Genomic DNA, 21,142 nt, shown 5'->3' on the forward strand with positions numbered 1-21,142 from the left:
GGATGCACTTAGTATGCAGTGGTCGCTTGTCAAGGTTTGCTCGAGTTCGTTCATGTAGCCTCAGCAACGTTCTTGATCAGGGTGAGGTTCGGGCAGGAATCACGGGTGACGCTGTTGCCTTCCCTGGGCGGACATAGAGGGTCGGAGAGGAGTTCCAGGCCGAGGGCTTCTATTGCTCTCGCGACTGTCATTCCTGCTGCTGAGTTTGTCTGGTACCCCCAGTCCTGGTGGGGCGCGTTGAAGCCCCCGATTATGATCAGCCCATTTGCTTGCGCCATTCTGCTGGCTTCGGATAGGAGGTTGGTGAAGTCGGCCTTTTCGGGTCGTGGCGGCTTGTATGTGTTGATGACGAATCTACTCTTCCTACCCTGTTTGTTAGGCACTATTTCTATCGCCAAGTGCTCAACATCCGGTTCGGATAAAGAGTGCTCAATGACAGTAATAGCGTTTGCGACGAGGATTGCAACCGTTGGCATATGAGGCTGGCGGACTATTAAGAGCGGGCTAGCATCGGTTTCCTGTCGGCTTCTACCTCTTGCGAACGGATAATGTCATGTCTGCTGAGGGGGGTGCAGAAATATTGTTGCATTAAACCCTGCTCTCGTCTGGAACTCCTACTGTTCCATTGCTATATTTCTATGTGTTCGACGTGTGGGTATGGGATATCAACGAGGAAGGGACGCGAGGCAGCCTGACTACTAAGGCCGGTACTGAGTTCGGGCGCGGATTTTGTCCGACCCATCGTGCAAAACTGCGTGACTTATGTCCCGCATGATGATTCGAAGTGCAACCGGCAGCAGCACAGGGGCGCACTTAACGTTGGGTTCCCGGACGGAGCTAGGGCAAGCCGAAAATGTTTCAATAACGTGAACACTGTCCGGAGCGATGAGGAAAAGAGAGCCTGGCCGTACAGGAACAAGGGTTCAGATGAAGAGTGTGGTTCCGATGATTGCTGCAATGAGTTCCTCTGGCCTTATATCGAGATCAACCATAGCCAGTCGAACATGCAGGTACCGCTGCTTGGGAATTCGGGTATTGGCGGAGGTCTGCATGGCCTCGATCCATGAAATGGCGGCCTTCAGACGGTCGAGGTCCTCAGGCTCCCTGGCGGTAATCGTCAGAGCACAGCAGGAGGTCCGGAGAGTAACAGCTCTAATGTCCGCTTCTGGATCGATGTTCGCCTTGAGCAGAACTGCCACCTCGCTGTTTACGTCGCCCAAGTACACAACAGAAGTTAGGAACGTCTGTTGCGGCTGGTGATCCGGGCAGGAGTCTCCAGACTGAGGAGGCCCAAACTGGTCAGAGGTTGCAGCAGGAGTTGCTATGGTAGCGTCTTCCTCTAGATGAGGTTCTGAAGCGCCGCTCAACGCAGCAGCATATGTCCGAGGAACCTGATGTTGCCAGCTCACGTCACAGAGGTCTGCCGCAGCCGTGGTGTCCCGGGTAATCACGCCAGCAAGCCGCATTCCGAGCACACCTAGTTCATGTTCTCGCACAGCCAAAGTTGTCCGGAACATTTGTGAATGACTCAGCTCAGCAACTGCACACGCGAAGTGCGCAGTTTGACGGTACAGGGCACAGACCAGAGGCAAGAGGACAGAACTAGTTGCGGGACCAATCTTGTTATCCTTGTCCAGAATTACCGCAACGACCTCCTCATGGACCCTTATGGCATCAGTGTCCGTACCAAGCTCCAAGCGGATGTATTCCCCCCGAGTCCGCAACTCGCAACTCCGCAACTCGAGTCCACAACTCCGAGTCCGCAGTTTACAGCAGCGGAAGGCCCGGGAGCCCCGAGGGCTGAGAGATGTTGGATTCTGAATAGGGACTGACGGAGGTGGAGACGGGGTGGAGCTCCCAAAGCGCACCAGGAGGTGCAAGGACGCCTGGATGGTCTGAGGCCTGGTCCGCAACGTTGTTAGGAGCCGTGCGACAGGAGGACGCGTCGCACAGAGACGATGGGCTGCCTGGAACAGCCTCGTCGGCTATGGCCAAACAGGCAGCCGGTAGGCCTAACCAGCCAGCACCAAGAGCCCAGAACGGGAAACAACCGATGCAAGAGCACGGACCGCCAGGAAGGAGGCCACTCGGAAATTTTTCCAGGTCTCACCGGGCCCCACCGAGCAACATGGGCAACAAGACACTTGGCAAATAATATAAAAGCCAAGTATAAGTGAAGCGAAAAGAAGCGCCTTCCATCCAGCCTTCTTGAAAAAGAAATCTTGAATGAAATAAATGTGGCTTGCAAGGTAAACTCAAGCAAATAAATTAATCTGTTTACTGGCACAGCACCTCAGTTTTGAAACTTCATTAGGATACTTTTTTCAATACATTCCCTGACGGTTACAAAGAGTTCACCTTGAGTAATACAATAAAACATATTTCATATCAACAGAAAAAGCATATCTAATGTGAGCATTGTTATCCAATTAACGTGCATCACTTGAGTTCTTTCTGTCGAAAGAATCTTCAATCTGTACAGCACGCAGGTATTTGTGCAAATATTGGGTAATCAAAAACTGCCACGTACCCTTCTCGACGACAACAGTTTTGAACGGCACTGAGCCTTTGCTAGTTTTAGGTGTAAAGAAAACCGACAATGCTTTCAGTAGCAGGCTTGGGTATTGTGAGAGGAGGACATTACACATCGATCATTTTTTGAATGATTATGCCGTAGGTTTTAGGCAGTAGCTTGGCCAGGCTTAATAAATTGTGCATCATTTTGTATAATAAATACTGTTGCATCATTGCGTATTAATGAATGGTGCATCACTCTAAATACTGAAATCTGTCTTTCGCATCACGACAAAAATAACGACCATGCTCATTTGCTTATTGCGTCAACAGGACACATATAAGAGAAACCTTTGAATATAAATACTTAGGCGTAACGATTACGCTCTATCGTGGTCGCAGTATATTGCGAACGTTGGCGCCTCCGCACCCGCGTAATTACTTTGTCTAAATAAAATTTATTCTCTCTCTCTCTGCATTCCGTACACCTGGCTTCCTTTATCATAAACTAAAAGCAGCACGTTCGGATTTGAATCTTCTAGCGCACAGAACACATAATACCTACGTTGGAATACACCACAATAGCTTGGGACCATTTTACACAAAGGATAAATATAAGGTGGAAATGGTTTATAGGCGAACAATGTACACCACAATAGCTTGGGACCATATTACATAAAGGATAAATATAAGTTGGAAATGGTTTATAGGCGAACAATGTGGTTTTTGATAGGTATAGGTCTACTGATTTACAGTCGAAGAAAGTTAGGTGGCTGGATGAGGTTACGAAGTTCGCAGGGGTCAAGTGGATGCAGCTAACACAGGAGCGGGTTAATTGGAGGAATATGGAGAGGCATTCGCCTTGCTGTGGGTATAGTCAGGCTGATGATGATGATGATTCGCAGCCGCAACTACCGGCTGACAACAAGATCTTTAAGAGCCGCGATCATTTATAGAACTAAAATTTCATTTCACGGTGCACGTCGTCACGTTTAATGCATGGACATACATCCAACCCTATCTGTCACAAGTCATCGTCATGCTCACAACTTGCTTCGTTTCCGCGCGCTATCTTGTATAAAAGTTTTCTTCCGTCCTACCGTCATTCAATGGGAGGACATGCGTTCTGAAATTTTCTGGATGGTAATTTTGAAAATCACTGCATATGTGTTTTTCACAGTGTTTCATTGTTTTTCTTTGTGATGTTATCTCATCGTCTGTGGAAATCACTCTTCTTTCTTCTGTGGAAATGCATGTCGGTTTTCTTGTGAGTTTGCCAATGGCACTTAATGGCACAACTGGTTTCGTTTTTTTTCGTTTTTTATTTTGTTCCTGATGCCGAGGGCAATAGCACGCATATTCTTTTTTGTTAGTTACTGGATGTTAGCAGAAATATGCCCACCTGCTTGGTCTTATTCAGACTGCAGTATGTACAACATAATTAGATCTGCTTGCACTGGTTAAAGTGAAGCAAATGTGGAAAAAAAGACATCTCCGTCATTTGGCAAGCTTGCCTATTTTCGTACTAGCCTTCAAGAGCAGTGGATTCACCTTGAGTCTGTTGCGCAGGTACCGAGGAGCGCCAGGCGGTGTGGGCTCAGCGGCTTTCCATCAGGGATGGACCCGTAGGCAGCGCTTGTCTGGCCCTTCCCATGCGTCCGAGGACAACAGTGGTATGGGTGGGGTGAGTTGTTCGAGTCATGTAAAATAGAGACATTTTTACAGTCCATCATCATCATCATCATCATCAGTCTGATTATACCCACTGCAGGGCGAAGGCCTCTCCCATATTTCTCCACTTAACCCGGTGCTAGCTGCACCCACTGGACCCCTGCGAACTTCTTAATCTCATCCGCCCACCTAACTTTCTGCCGCCCCCTGCTACGCTTTCCTTCTCTTGGAATCCAGTTTTTTACCCTCAGCGACCATCGGTTATCCTCTCTTCGCACTACATGTCCTGCCCATGTCCATATCTTCTTAATTTCCACTAGAATGTCGGTAACTTGAGTTATTTCTCTGACCCACTCTGCACGCTTTCTATCTCTTAATGTTACCCGTACCATTTTTCGTTCCATAGCCCTCTGGGTTGTCCTCAACTTAAGTAGAACTCTCTTGGTTAGCCTCCACGTTTCAGCTCCATAGGTGAGTACAGGCAAGATACAGTAATTACGGAGTCCTTAAGTCAGTCCTTACATTGCTTAAGTTTCCAACTCAAGGCGGTGTTGCAGGTTCCAGCGCTGCAGACTCGGCTTGTTAGCTTGCCGGGGTAAGCGCACTAATGTCACGTGCAGAGAAATCAAAGACCGAAGACTGATATGAATGCACGCACAAATGCGTCAACTGCAGCGGTGCACATGGTGCGTTTTCCAGACTGGGCTCTGTCAGGGAAATCGAGACAGAAATAAGCATGAAAACCACAAAGAACTTGTAATATTGTGAGACCCGAAAATGACTCTACGTACAGCAGAATGGTACATAACCTGAAGCAGCCACGCGGGCATCGCCAACGCTTCCAATTTCAGTCTGCACACAGGTCGATCTACTGAACCGGGTGTCCACGGAATTTTCAGCTTTCAGTGAAGAAAGTGGGAACCTGGATGTCGAAATCCAGAGCACCATTTTCGCACCTACTGTACAGTCCATGTTCTAAACAGAAAATGACTGGGACCAGTCCTGTCGATTCACATTCTTCTGGTTTTTGTTCCTTCTGCGCCATGTTTTTCTGCTTCAAACACGGCTTCGAACCAATTAGCCCAAGCAAAAGCTTTTCTATGGCACAGTCTAAAGGCCTGAAAATTTCGCGAAATAAGCACGCGTTCACCACCGGAGGCCCTCATTTCCTGTCTTCGGGCCGACCTCTTCGGTGGCAGCAACCAGAACGGCACTGCTGAACTTGACCAGTCTGTCCCCCAACACGCAAAGAAGGCAGCTACTGTGCCAACAGACCCCGATAGTGTAGCGAAGCCTGGCCCAGCCGCACCATCAACAGTAGAGGATATGAATGTCAGCAACAGCCTGCTTATATCCAAACATCAGCCGCGGCACCTCCACAGTACCAAATTGGCAATGAATTCACCTCCCAGTTCACGACTCCTAGAAAAAAAGGAGAATAAAACATCAGCATCTGCCGGACTATATCCACTGCAGGGCAGATGTGTCTCGCACATTCCTCCAATTAACCCGGTCCAGTGCTAGCTGCGTCCCCTTGACCCCTGTCAACGCCTCAACTTAATCCGCCCACGCAACTTTCTGCCGCCCCCCCCCCCCCCTGCTACGTTTTCTTTCCCTTGGAAGCCAGTTTATTACCCTAAGCAACCATCCGTTATCCTGTCTTGGCACTAAATGTCTTGCCTATACCCATTTCTTCTTCTTGATTTCTACTAAAATGTCAGTAACTTGAGTTATCCCTCTGATCCACTCTGCACGCTTACCATCTTTTAACCTTAGCCCTACCATTTTTCGTTCCATATAGCCCTATGCGTTGTCCTCAACGTAAGAGAACTCTCTTGGTTAGCCTCCACGTTTCAGATAGGTGATCGTGCAGGTAAGGGACAACTGTTGTATACTTTCCTCTTGAGCAATACCGGTAAGTTTCTAGTAATAATCTGCGAGTACTTGCCATTGCGCTCCATCTCACTCTTATACACCTTGTTATTGTCTTTTCATGTTCCGGGTCTGCGGTTACTACCTGTCATAAGGAGATATATACGCCTAGCAGGCGAATAGTTTGCTGCCTAACGTGAACTTCTGTTCCTTCCCGAGGCTGTCATTACTTTAGTCTTCTACATATTGATTTTCAAAGGTCATCAATCATCATTTGTAGTAGATCCACCCGAGTTACTTAGCAAGGCAATGTCATCAGCAAATCGGAAATTACTGAGGTATTCTTCATCTAACCTTATACTTGACTGCTCCCATTCCAAGTCTCTGAATACTTCCTCTAAGCAAGCTGTGAATAGTACTGGGGAGATTGTGTCTCCTTGCCTAACACCTTTCTTTATTGGAATTTTGTTACTTTCTTTATGCAGAACTATGGTTGCTGTGCAGCCACTATATATATCCTTCAGCACTTTCACGTACGGCTCGTCTACCCCCTGATTTCGCAATCGCCGAGGTTTCAACTGAGTCAAATGCTTTTTCGTAATCAATGAATGCTATGTATAAGGGCTGCTTATATTCCGAGCATTTTTCTATCACCTGATTGATGGTATGGATATGATCGATAGTTGACTACCGTTCCCGAAAACCTGCTTGATCCTTTGCTTGATAGCAGTATAAGGGTGTCCTGATTCTATTAGGGATTACCTTAGTAAATACCGTATACGTAACAGACAGTAAGCTGATTGGTCTGTAATTTTTAAAGTCCTTAGAGTCCCCTTTCTAATGAATGAGGATAATGTTTGCATTCTTCCATGGTTCCGGTACCGTCGATGACATCAGGCACTGCGTATACAGGGTGGCCAGCTTTTCTATCACGATATCCCGCCCGTTCTTCAGCAAATCTGAAGTTAACTGATCCTTTCCAGCTGATTTCCCCCTTTTCATATCTTCTAATGCTTTCTTGACCTCGTCCTTCGTAACTGGTGGAACGTCTGACTGTTTTTCCCTACCGCCAATCTCCTTACGGTCCTGAGTACTTTGGCTACTGTAGAGATCTGTATAGAACTCCTCGGCTACTTTGACTATCTTGTCCATATTCGTGATGATGCTGCCTTCCTTGTCCCTTATCGCATACATCTGGTTTTTGCCTATGCCTAATTTCTTCTTTACCGCTTTAAGGCTTCCCCCGTTCTTTACAGCATGCTCAATTTTCTCCATGTTATACTTCCTTATATCAGCCACCTTGCGCGTATTTATTAGCTTTGTTGTCACGGCCAATTCAATCTGATCTGTTGGATTGGAAGCTTTTATACTCTGGCGTTTCTTAATCAAATCTTTCGTCTCCTTAGACAGCTTACCGGTATCCTCTCTAACTATCCTACCGCCTACTTCTACCGCACATTCAGTAATGATATCTCTGAAATCATTGTTCATTGCTTCTAGGGTAATGTCGCCATCCTCGTTTAGAGCTGAATATCTATTCTGTAGCGAGATCCTGAACTCTTCGGCCCTCCCCCTCACCGCTAATTCGTTGATGGGTTTCTTTCTTACTAATTTGTTGCGTTCCTTCTTCAGATTTAGGCTGATTCGGGACCTCACCATCCTCGCACTTTCCCGATTACGATGCAGTGACCATAGGATGGTGAGGTCCTGTGAGGTCCAGAGGCTCAGTATTGTTACACTTCAGTTTTGTTATGTTCAATGCGTCCTTATATCGGCCACTTTGCGCTTAGATTAGCTTTGATGTCTCTGTGTCTGGCCTGTATGGGACACTGATATTTTGGCGTTAATAATAAAATATTTTGTCATATTAAACTGTTTACCAGTATCCTTTCTATCTATCCTATCGCCTACTTCTACAGCGCACTCAGTAGCGTTATCTCTGAGATGTTGTTAATTGCTTTTAGGCTAATGTCGTTATCCTCAAATAGAGCGGAATATCTATTTCTTAGAGAGATCTTGTACTCTTCTGCCCTCCCCCTCACCGCTAATTCGTTGATGGACTACTTCTTACTTATCTGTTTCGTTCCCTCTTCAAATTTAGACTAATTCGAGACTTTAGACCCGGTGGTCACTGCATCGCACTTTTCCAATTACCTCTACATTCTGCATAATGGCGGGGTTAGAACACATTATGATGCCAATTTCATTGTAGTCTCTCCGTTAGGACATTTCGATGGCTACTTCCGGTTCTTGCGTTTGCTGAAGAAGGTATTCATGATTCTTCAATAATTGCGCTCTGCACCAGTGCCATTGTCACCCACTGCCTGGTCTCATGCCTGCTTTTCCGCTACCTTGCCTTTGAAGTCGCCCATTCATGCAGTGTACTGAGTGTTTCCTTTCCGCATTGCCGATACCTCATCTTCTTAGAGGCTTTCATCTGTCTGGTCATCATGACTACATGTAGATGCGTAGGCCTGTACAACGTTCAGTTTATGCCGCCCAATAAGTTTGATTGCAATGCCTGCCACTCTTTTAATAGAATTCATCTATGTAGTTGTTGACAAGGAAGCCTACTTCTAGTTCTCGCCTCGCCGGCAGTCCTCGAGAGCACTGTTCGTCCTTCAGTGCAGTACGTGCCTCCTTAATTCACTAAGCAATTTGACATTCCATTTCATACCCTCTGATTGTCTAACAGTATTTCTAAAATAGCTTCATTAGGTAGGGTTCTAGCGTTAAACGTTGCCAGGGTCAGTTTCTAAATACAGCCAGTCCAGCGGAGCTAGAGATTCTTCGCACCCCCGCTGCATCACAGGTCTGACCGTCAACCAGGTCAGTTTTTTCGCAACTGCTGATGACTGAGGGCCGCGTATTTTCTAGAACTAATCGTGGGAGGTATTGACCAATTACTGCCTCAGATTGGCGAACTCCTGTTCTGGTGAGTGAATGCGTTGCCGGAGGTGTTCACCGGCATCAGGTCGCAACCCAAATCTGTTTATGCAATTTCTTCGACACGCGGATTTGCCTTTTTGTTTGTCCAGTGAAGAATTGCCCGGCACCGGGATTCAAACCACGGTCCTCTTGCATACGAGGCGTATGTTCCACTTCTACGCCACTGCTACGCTGATAATAAGTAACATTCCCCGATTTCCACCTTAATACAATGGCTAATTTAATGCAGTGAAAGTGTGGAGGCTTATACAGAATTTACATAAACATAGATATCCTCACAACAATGCCGCCCATGGTTATGTGCTTTCAAGAAACAAGCCTTGGGCCACAGCCCACAAATATCTTCAAAACAATGTAACGTTTTTTTTTTTTTGTTTTTTTTTTTGTTTTTTTTTGAAAAGACGGAATGCAGGCTAGAAGGCTGTCAGGAGGCGTGTAACTTCGAGACCAACCGGTATGACTTTGAGAGCAGTTCCATTAACACACACTTTGAAGCAGTAGCTGTACATATCATTAGCTATATTGCACTTACAATATGCGTAGTGCAATACTGCCACGAGTTACCATGCATGAGTTAAACGTCACTGAAAAATTGCTATATCTCTGTATGATGGTTTTGGGGATCTTCACTCTTCATTTTGGGGAAGTGAACATACAGATTCAAGAGGCCAAGCTATAGAATAATTTATGCTGTCAAATAACATGTTTAATGAACACGGGGAAGGCTACATATTGCTGCTCAAGCTCAGCAAAATGAGTTTCCTGATCTGGCTTTTAAATGAGCATCAATTAATAAATATTTTCTTAGGGATGTTTTAAATGACCCGAGAGGGAGTGAACATTTACCCACAGGTTTAAGTTACCTATCAGGATATTGATGAACGTTTTTTTTTAAACATGTTGACGTGTTCGACCTCGCTCGAGATCAGCCACCACCGATTCCCCCTTTGCGCACCCATCAAAATTGTTTATTCACACATACCTACATCCACTGAAGGCATTATCAACAACGAAGTCAAGCATAAACAAGTGCCATAGTCATTCAATCAATACGCGGAAGAGCCATGCAATACAGCAAAATCAGGCGCACACTAAATGATAAAAAGCTAAGATTGCGTGATGTTTTGAATAAAAGCACGAAACGCTTCCACGTATGTGCAGTCAACGATATTTTTATGGAGTTTCTTCCAAACAGATATGCGGAAAGAAAGAGTTCTAACAAACGTTAGTTCGACATTTCCCGCACCTTCGAAGCATGACGTGGAAATACAAAATATGGCAGCTGGACGTAGTGAGCTTTGTCAATTCTAGTTTTGCTGAAATAGATAAATAGAAGATTTCTAGTTTGCGGCGCATGCGCCTATTACAGAGTAGTTCGCAGCTAAAAGATTCCCTATTGCTTCATTGGCGACAAAGGGGGCTGTGTACGGTTGTGTACGCGTTCCTAACCATCCGACAATGTAATCATACATGGATCCCACACCGCACCATCATGCTTAATAATAGGTCTAATGTGTGGCAGGTATTCTTTTGTATTTTCGGGGCTTTATGAAAATTACGCTGGAAGAAATTCAACATTGTCTATCATATACCCAATGTGGTTTCTCCATCTAAGGTCTTTCCTAAATACACACCGAGGTGCCTGAATTCTAAAACGTTTTCCAAAAAAGTAGAACTCAAACCCAGAGTTTATAGGGTTACGTTTTCGTGTAAACGCAGCATGTTTACATTTATTTGAATTCATTTTCCACTTGATGCACCACTGGTGTTTGGATTTTGCGCAGGATACGAGCTTCATGTTCGATGACTATCGGGCTGGACACGAAAAAGTCGTCGGCATAAAATGTTCTCGACATTATTGTTCATAAAAATTAAAAGCTACAATGGCCACAAAAGTGACCTCTGAGGTACACCGCAGATAATATCTGCAGAACGGGATATAACAGCATTAATGACAACATATTGTTATATATTGTCACGTAGTGGTGACAAGGCTGTTTACACCAAAAGAAGGCTTGATGCTACTGAAATCAACTCTTTACTGGGCTGACTTGGGCCCGCAAAAGAACTAAGCAACTCGGCGGCGGCGATAGCAACAAACGTGCTCGTCGATCATCGAACAAAGAATGAACGCTCAATTTAAAGGCTGCTCAGAACAATATAGATAACGTCGCAAACTGCTACTAGTACAAGATCTCGGCGCATCGTTCGCAACAAAGAAGGTGATAACGCGTCGTAGACAACGAGCATGAACGAACACGGGATACAGAATCGATACGCGTACCAGAATCACAGTGATAAGGACGCATGCCGGCGGCTGTTAAAAAACAACAAATACAGTTTTGAAGATTTCACGGCATTACTCCCCCCTTAAAAAGCATCGCCTCGGTGTTCCAAAATAAACAAAGCAACTTAAATAGAAACATTACAAAGTTTAAACACCACGGATTCTTTACCGTAATAAGGCTTCCGACGTACAACATGTGCGATTTCTGGGCGCGCGCGTCGCCGTTGTGATGCTGTCGTACCGTCGAGAATGACTGCATATAGTCCAGTTGTCCGACACGGCGAAGGATTTTGTATGGCCCAAACTATCGACGCAGCAGCTTTTCACTTAGTCCACGAAGGCGAATTGGAGTCCAAACACTTGGTCTCCTCGATTGTCATCTGCGTGGCGTCGTCGTAAGTTGTATCGTCGGGTGTCGGTGCGCTGTTGGTCTTTAATTCGTAGCCGTGTGAGTCGTCGGGCTTCCTCTGCACGCTGCAGGTAGGCGGCGACGTCAAAGTTGTCCTCGTAAATTACGTGCGGCAGCATTGCGTCGAGCGTCGTCGTGGGCTGCCTGCCGTACACAAGCTTGAACGGGGTCGCTCTGGTCGTCTCCTGGACTGCCATGTTATACGCGAAATCCACGTACGGCACGATGGCATCCCAGGTCTTCTGTTCAGCGTCGACATACATGGCGATCATGTCCGAGATCGTTTTGTTCAGGCCCTCCGTAATTCCATTGGTCTGGGGACGGTATGTAGTTGTTTGTCGATGGCTTGTATGACTGTATTCTAGGATGGCTTGCGTCAACTCTGCCGTAAACGCCGTTCCCCTGTCCGTGATGAGCACTTCTGGGGCGCCATGTCGCAAGAGAATTTCTTCGACAAAAAATTTGGCAACTTCTGCCGCGGTACCATTGGGCAGTGCCTTTGGGTCGGCGTAACGGGTAAGGCAGTCAGTGGCCACGATGATCCACTTGTAACCTATAGATGAAGCTGGAAATCCTGCAGCGGTGGCGTAGCGGTAGAACATCCGCCTCGCATGCAAGAGGACCGGGGCTGAAATCCCGGTGCCGCCGGGATTTGAGCGGGATTTAAAAAAAAAAAGAAAAAAGAAATACCCGCGTGTCGATGGAATTGCATAAACTGGTTTGGGGTGCGACCTGATGCCGGTGAACACCTCCGGCAACGCACTCCCTCACAAGAACAGGATTTGGCCACCCTGGTGCAGTAATTGGCCATAACCTCTCATGATAAGGTCCATAAAACCCCGGCCCTCAGTCACCAGTGGCTGCGGAACAACTAACCACGGCGGCGGTCAGACCTGTGACGCAGCACGGGGTGCTAAGAACTTCTGGCTCCGCTGGACAGGCCGCCATTGGAAACTGACCCTGGCAACGTTTAACGTTAGAACCCTAGCTAGTGAAGCTAGCTTAGCAGTGCTGTTAGAGCAACCAGAATGTAGGAAATGGGATGTCATGGGGCTTAGTGAGGTTAGGAGGCCGAATGAGGCATATACTGTATTGAAGGATGGGCATGTACTCTGTTATCGACGCTTACCAGAGAGGCGACAACTAGGAGTAGGTTTCCATGTCAATAAGTATATAGCGGGTAATATAGATGAATTCCATAGTATTAATGAGAGGGTGGCAGTCATCGGGATTAAGCTTAATAAGCGGTAAACACTGAAGGTTGTACAGGCCTATGCACCTACACGTAGTTATGATGACCACGCAGTTGAAAGCTTCTATGAAGATGTAGAATCGGCAATGCGAAAAGTTAAGACGCAGTATGCTGTACTAAAGGGCGACTTCAATGCCAAGGTAGGGAAAAAGCAGGCAGGAGACCAGGCAGTAGGTGACTGTGGCATTGGTTCTTGGAATAGCAGGGGGGAGTTACTAGTTTAGTTTGCAGCGCGCAATAACTTAAGAATCATGAATACCTTCTTCAGCTAACGGAAGAACCGGAAATGGACATGGAAAAGTCCTAACGCGGAGACTAAATATGAAATTGACTTCGTAATGTGTTCAACCCCCGCCATGGCGCAAGATTTAGAGGTAATCGGGAAAGTGCGATGCAGTGACGACAGGATGGTGAGGTCCCGAATTAGCCTAAATATGAAGAAGGAACGCAACAGATTAGTAAGAAAGAAACCCATCAACGAATTAGCGGTGAGGGGGAGGGCAGAATTCAGGATCTCGCTACAGAATAAATATTCAGCTCTAACCGAGGAGGGCGACATTACCCTAGAATCAATGAACAATAATTTCAGACATATCATTACTGAGTGTGCGGTAGAAGTAGGCGGTAGGATAGTTAGAGAGGATACCGGTAAGCTGTCTAAAGAGACGAAAGATTTGATTAAGAAACGCCAGAGTATGAAAGCTTCCAATCGAACAGACCAGATCAAATTGGCCGAGATATCAAAGCTAATCAATAAGCGCAAGGTGACTGATATAAGGAAGTATAACAGGGAGAAAATGAACAGGCTGTAAAGAACGGGGGAAACCCTAAAGCGGTAAAGCAGAAATTGGGCATAGGCAAAAACCAGATGTATGCGATAAGGGACAAGGCGGGCAGCTTCATCACGAATATGGACAAGATAGTCAAAGTAGCCCAGGAATTCTATACAGATCTCTACAGCAGCCAAAGTAGTCAGGATCGTAACGAGATTGGCGGCAGGGAAAAACAGTCAGACGTTCCACCAGTGACGAAAGACGAGGTCAAGAAAGCATTAGAAACTATGAAAAGGGGAAAATCAGCTGGAGAGGATCAGGTAACTACATATTTGCTAAAGGAAGGGGGGGATATCGTGCTAGAGAAACTGGCCACCCTGTATACGCAGTGCCTGGTGTCATCGACGGTACCGGAACCATAGAAGAATGCAAACATTATCCTCATTCATAAGAAAGGGGACTCTAAGGATTTTAAAATTACAGACCAATCAGCTTACTGTCTCTTAGGTATAAGGTATTTACTAAGGTAATCGCTAATAGAATCAGGACAACCTTACACTGCAATCGAGCAAAGGATCAAGCAGGTTTTCGGAAACGGTACTCTACTATCGATCATATGCATACCATCAATCAGGTGATAAAAAAATGCTCGGAATATAATCAGCCTTTATACATAGCATTCATTGATTTCGAAAAAGCATTTGCCTCAGTTGAAACATCGGCGGTGATGCAGGCATTGCAAAATCAGGGGGTAGACGGGCCATACGTGAAGGTGCTGGAAGATATATATATATATTCCAGCACTTTCCCGTATGGCTGCACAGCAACCATAGTTCTGTATAAAGAAAGTAACAAAATTCCCATAAAGAAAAGTGTTAGGAAAAAGACACAATCTCCCCACTGTACTATTCACAGCTTGCTTAGAGGAGGTATTCAGAGACTTGGAATGGGAGCAGTCAGGGATAAGGGTAGATGGAAAATACCTCAGTAATCTGTGATTTGCTGATGACATTGCATTGCAAAGCAACTCGGGGGATGAACTGCAAATAATGATTGGTGACCTAGACAGGAAAAGTAGAAAGGTAGGCTTGAAAATCATTATGCAGAAGACTAAGGTAATGTTCAACAGCCTCGCGAAGGAACAGCAGTTTAGATTAGGTAGCGAAGTACTGTAAGTAGTAGGCGAATATGTCTACTTAGGACAGGTAGTAACCGCAGATCCGGACCATGAAAAGGAAATAACAAGAAGAATAAGATTGGGATTTGGCAAGCACTCGCGTATTATGGCTAGCAGCTTACCGGTATCGCTCAAGAGGAAAGTATACAACAGTTGCATCTTACCTGTACTCACCTATGGGGCTGAAACGTGGAGGCTAACCAAAAGAGTTCTACTTAAGTTGAGGACAACCCAGACGGCTATGGAACGAAAAATGGTAGGGGTAACATTAAGAGATAGAAAGCGTGCAGAGTGGGTCAGATAAATAATTCAAGTTACCGACATTCTAGTGGAAATTAAGAAGAAGAAATGGGCATGGGCAGGACATGCAGTGCGGCTTTGCTGCAGTGCAGCAAACATGCAGTGCGGCTCTAGAGGATAACTGATGGTCGCTTAGGGTAACAAACTGGATTCCAAGAGAAGGAAGGCGTAGCAGGGGGCGACAGAAATTTAGGTGGGTGGATGAGGTTAAGAAGTTCGTGGGGGTCAAGTGGATGCAGCTAGCACAGAACTGGGTCAAGTGGAGAAATATGGGAGAGGCCTTCGCCCTGCAGTGGGTATAGTCAGGCTGATGATGATGATGAAGCTGGAAAGGGGCCGAGGAGATCTATACCAAGTGCAGGTCTGAGGGCGGAATCTTTCGTCGTTGGCACCCACGACATGTCGTCACGTAATGGGCAACTTCGGCAGGCAGTCGCGGCCAGTAGTACTTCTCCTGGAGTCGACGCAACGTGCGTGCAAACCCAAGATGGCCTGCTGTGGGCTCATCGTGCAACGCCAGCAGAATTTCCTGCCGGAGGATTTTAGGCGCAACAAGAAGCTGCGCGGTCCTGTTCGGTGCGAAGTTCTTAATGAGGAGGCCATTGCTTAACTGGAACGATGAAAAATGTCGCCTGAACACAGCAGGAGGGGAAGCGGTCTTTTCTTCTAAGTAATCGGCTAGAGCTTTCAGCTCAGGGTCTGATCGCTTTTGTTCTGCGAAACTGCTGGCGCTTACCGTTCCCAAAAAGGCGTTTTCGTCGTCTTCTTTCGCCGGCGCATCAACGGGGGCTCGTGACAAGCAGTCTGCATCGGAGTGCTTGCTGCCTGACTTATAGACGTCTGTGATGCCGAATTCTTAAAGACGTAGGCTCCGTCGGGCAAGGCGGCCGGAGGGGTCCTTCAAATTTGCCAGCTAGCAGAGCGCGTGGTGGTCGCTTTCCACCTTGAATGGTCTACCGTATACGTATGGACGAAACTTAGAAGTGGCCCACATGATCGCGAGGCACTCCTCGGTCGTTGAGTAATTGACTTCGGCTTTTGTGAGGGACCTGCTAGCGTAGGCGATTACTTTCTCCTGTCCGGCCCTCTTCTGGACGAGAACGGCTCCTAGGCCCACACTGCTCGCGTGGGTATGAATTTCGGTCTCGGTGTTTTCATCAAACTGACCGGAGGGCACTGCAGACGGCGCTTAAGTTCGTCGAAGGCTTCTTCTTATGGCGTTTCCCATTTAAAAGGTACGTCAGCTTTTGTGAGCTGTGTCAACGGTTCGGCGATGCGCGAAACGTTTCTGACCAATCGTCGACAATAAGCGCACCGCCCAAGGAACCGCTACAAGGCTTTCTTGTCACCAGGCGATGGACATTGTGCTATTACAGCTGTTTTCTACGGGTCTGGCTGAACACCATCCTTTCTATCGATGTGACCTAGGAACCGCAGTTCCTCGTAGCGAAGTGGCACTTCTCTTGTTTTACCGTTAGTCCCGATGATTTGATGGCTTCTAACACTGTCTGCAGCCGTTTCAGGTGGTCTTCAAAGTTTGACGAGAAGACAACGACATCATCTAAGTATACCAGGCAAATCTGTCACTTCAAGCCCGCCAGCGCAGTGTCCATTACTCGTTGAAACGTCGCTGGTGCGGAGCTGAGGCCGAATGGCATCACCTTGAACTCGAAAAGGCCGTCCCGTGTGATGAATACGGTCTTCTCGCAATCTCTTTCGTCGACCTCAATTTGCCAATATCCGCTCTTCAGGTCCATCGATGAGAAGTACCTTGCATTGCAGAGCCGGTCCAGTATGTCGTCGATGCGGGGATGTGGGTAGACATCCTTCTTAGTTATGCTTTTCAAGCGGCGGTAATCGACGCAGAAGTGCAGTGTGCCGGATTTCTTCTTCGCCAAAACGACTGGTGCCGCCCACGAGCTGTCGGATGGCTGGATCACGTCATCACGCAGCATTTGCTCAACTTGATCGCGTGTGGCCTGGCGTTCTCGTGGCGATACACGGTAGGGGCTTTGACGTAGCGGTCGAGTGTTTTCGTCTGTGATTATACAATGCTTTGTCAACGGAGCTTGCCTAACCTTCGACGCTAAAGAAAAACACTCTCTGTAGTTTTAAAAATGGTGCGAATCCGCTCTCTTCTTTCTCGGGGGAGCGCTGGGTTAATGTCGAAATTGGGCGGCTTGGCTCAGTTGGGTGCATCGTCTTCAAGTTGGCAAGGTAGGGCGAAGACTTCTCGGATATCCACTAGCTCATCAAGGAAAGCAATCGTCATGCTCTTGTTCAGGTGCCGGTATTCGTCGGCGCAGTTCGTGACGAGCACATCAGCTTGTCATGATAGAAACGGACGATGCCTCTTGCGATGCCAAGTCCTCTATCCAGTAACAACTGAGTGTTTCCCTCGACAACCCCTTCCGTAATTTCGACTTCTGTTGTAACCACAGGGACGATGACGCTTGATCGGGGCGGTATGGTCAAGTTCCGTTGAGGACGTTGAGAGCGACGTGATGCGTCGAAGTTCTCGTAGCAGGTATGGCTTTGTCGGTCGAGAGCTTGCTGAGTTTGGACCGGAGGTCGATGATTGCTCGATGTTCGATTAGAAAATCCATGCCCCGAATCGCGTCGCGGGACAGTGCTGTAGGATGACGAAGCTGGTAAGGTAAATGCGTTCATTCACTGTCACTCTTGCAGTGCATCGCCCCTACGGCGTGATAAGGTTACCACCAGCGGTGCGGATTAGAGGGCCGTCCCAAGTGGTCGTCACTTTCTTGAGCTGTGCGGCGGCAGCTCCACTGATCACAGAGTAGTCCGCACCGGTGTCCACTAGGGCGGTAACCGTGCGTCCGTCGACAGCAACATCAAGGTCGCCTGTTCGAGTCCTAGTATTGTACGTTGGCTTCGGTATTCGATCACTGCTTCGTCTTGTGCCGAAGTCGCGACCGGAGCACGCCGGCTGGGCGGCGATGTCAACTTGAAGTCGTGATTTCGTCGACGCTGTCGTCTTGTGGTTCGCCGATTTAAATGCTGTGTCGGCGTCACTCATCGTCAGAGATGGAGGATCTTCGTGTCTTCGTCGTGAAGCAACCTCACCTCCAAAGGTTGCTCTGTTTAGTTTCCCCTGCGCGGGCTTGGGGACCTTCCGCGCACTCTCATCGTAGTTACGGCCTGGCGATGCAAAGCGGGCCCTGTGCGGCGATGGAGACCTGAACCGACGGCTTGGTGGCGCAATCTCATCGCTACGCAGATAGTTGTCGATTTCTTGCGGTTACCTGGGCGTGGTCGTGGAGCGTCGACTGCAAATCCGCGGAGGCCGATCCGTCGGTACGAGCAGTGGCGTAGAATGTGGCTGGCCTCACCGCAGTGGAAGCATAATGGCCTGTTGTTCGCAGTCCTCCAGGCGTCGCACTTTTTGGGGCTTGGTAGGCTTGGCGGGCGGGGGCCAAGGGGCGGCTTTCAGGAGCAGGACGGTAGCGGCGACGGCTTGGAAAGTCATCACGTCGGGGCGCAGGGCGACGCAATGCAGCAGCGTAGTTCATCGCTGTTGCCTCTTGTGCTGGAACTGTCGCAGCCGTCGCTTGAGAAACGCCCAGCGCCTGCTGGACTTCACGGACGACGTCCGATGCTTCAACTGAGTCAAATGCTTTTTCGTAATCAATGAATGCTATGTATAAGGGCTGCTTATATTATGAGCATTTTTCTATCACCTGATTGATGGTATGGATATGATCGATAGTTGTGTACCGTTCCCGAAAACCTGCTTGATCCTTTGCTTGATAGCAGTATAAGGGTGTCCTGATTCTATTAGCGATTACCTTAGTAAATACCGTATACGTAACAGACAGTAAGCTGATTGGTCTGTAATTTTTAAAGTCCTTAGAGTCCCCTTTCTAATGAATGAGGATAATGTTTGCATTCTTCCATGGTTCCGGTACCGTCGATGACATCAGGCACTGCGTATACAGGGTGGCCAGCTTTTCTATCACGATATCCCGCCCGTTCTTCAGCAAATCTGAAGTTAACTGATCCTTTCCAGCTGATTTCCCCCTTTTCATATCTTCTAATGCTTTCTTGACCTCGTCCTTCGTAACTGGTGGAACGTCTGACTGTTTTTCCCTACCGCCAATCTCCTTACGGTCCTGAGTACTTTGGCTACTGTAGAGATCTGTATAGAACTTCTCGGCTACTTTGACTATCTTGTCCATATTCGTGATGACGTTGCCCGCCTTGTCCCTTATCGCATACATCTGGTTTTTGCCTATGCCCAATCTCTTCTTTACCGCTTTAAGGCTTCCTACGTACTTTACAGCAGGCTCAATTTTCTCCATGTTATACTTTCTTATATCAGCCACCTTGCGCTTATTCATCAGCTTTGATATCTCGGCCAATTCGATCTGGTTTGTAGGATGGGAAGCTTTCATACTCTGGCGTTTCTTAATCCAATCTTTCGTCTCCTTAGACAGCTTACCGGTATCCTCTCTAACTATCGTACCGCCTACTTCTACCGCACATTCAGTAATGATATCTCTGAAATTATTGTTCATTGCTTCTAAGGTAATGTCGCCATCCTCGTTTAGAGCTGAATATCTATTCTGTAGCGAGATCCTGAACTCTTCGGCCCTCCCCCTCACCGCTAATTCGTCGATGGGTTTCTTTCTTACTAATTTGTTGCGTTCCTTCTTCAGATTTAGGCTGATTCGGGACCTCACCATCCTGTGGTCACTGCATCGCACTTTCCCGATTACGATGCAGTGACCATAGGATGGTGAGGTCCTGTGAGGTCCAGAGGCTCAGTATTGTTACACTTCAGTTTTGTTATGTTCAATGCGTCCTTATATCGGCCACTTTGCGCTTAGATTAGCTTTGATGTCTCTGTGTCTGGCCTGTATGGGACACTGATATTTTGGCGTTAATAATAAAATATTTTGTCATATTAAACTGTTTACCAGTATCCTTTCTATATATCCTATCGCCTACTTCTACAGCGCACTCAGTAGCGTTATCTCTGAGATGTTGTTAATTGCTTTTAGGCTAATGTCGTTATCCTCAAATAGAGCGGAATATCTATTTCTTAGAGAGATCTTGTACTCTTCTGCCCTCCCCCTCACCGCTAATTCGTTGATGGACTACTTCTTACTTATCTGTTTCGTTCCCTCTTCAAATTTAGACTAATTCGAGACTTTAGACCCGGTGGTCACTGCATCGCACTTTTCCAATTACCTCTACATTCTGCATAATGGCGGGGTTAGAACACATTATGATGCCAATTTCATTGTAGTCTCTCCGTTAGGACATTTCGATGGCTACTTCCGGTTCTTGCGTTTGCTGAAGAAGGTATTCATGATTCTCAACTTAATACGCTCTGCAAACTCAACTAGTAACTCCCCCCTGCTGTTTGAGAACCAATGCTATAGTCACCTACTGCCTGGTCTCCTGCTACTTTTTCCCTACCTTGGCATTGAAGTCTCCCATTAGTACAGTATACTGCGTCTTTACTTTTCGCATTGCCGATTCTACATCTTCGTAAAAGCTTTCAACTGCCTGGTCATCATACCTACATGTAGGTGCATAGGCCTGTACAACCTGTAGTTTATACCGCTTCATCATCGTCATCAGCCTGATTATGCCCACTGCATGGCGAAGGCCTCTCCCATATTCTCCACATAACCCGGTTCTGTGCTAGCGGCATCCACTTGACCCCTGCGATCTTCTTAATCTCATCCGCCCACCTAACTTTCTGCCGCCCCCTGCTACGCTTTACTTCCGTTGGAATGCAGTTTGTTACCCTCAGCGACCATCGGTTATCCTCTCTTCGCACTACATGTCCTGCCCATGTCCATTTCTTCTTCTTAATTTCCACTAGAATGTCGGTAACTTGAGTTCTTTCTCTGACCCACTCTGCACGCTTTCGATCTCTTAATGTTGCCCCTACCATTTTTCGTTC

General features: G+C 47.1%; 1 protein-coding gene across 1 annotated transcript in view; it reads left to right on the plus strand.

Annotated features, from left to right (window-relative positions):
* LOC146210257 (WD repeat and HMG-box DNA-binding protein 1-like) overlaps positions 1-21,142 on the plus strand; it is a 184,493-nt gene that overhangs the window by 123,230 nt on the left and 40,121 nt on the right. The window contains exon 4 of the mRNA XM_084582131.1: positions 4,084-4,198. Within this exon, the coding sequence (XP_084438257.1) occupies positions 4,084-4,198 (115 nt within the window). The remainder of the gene's footprint in view (positions 1-4,083; positions 4,199-21,142) is intronic.

Source organism: Amblyomma maculatum, chromosome 1 (genome assembly GCF_055883805.1).
Source record: "Amblyomma maculatum isolate TAMU_Amacu chromosome 1, ASM5588380v1, whole genome shotgun sequence".
Classification (NCBI taxonomy): Eukaryota; Metazoa; Arthropoda; class Arachnida; order Ixodida; family Ixodidae; genus Amblyomma; species Amblyomma maculatum.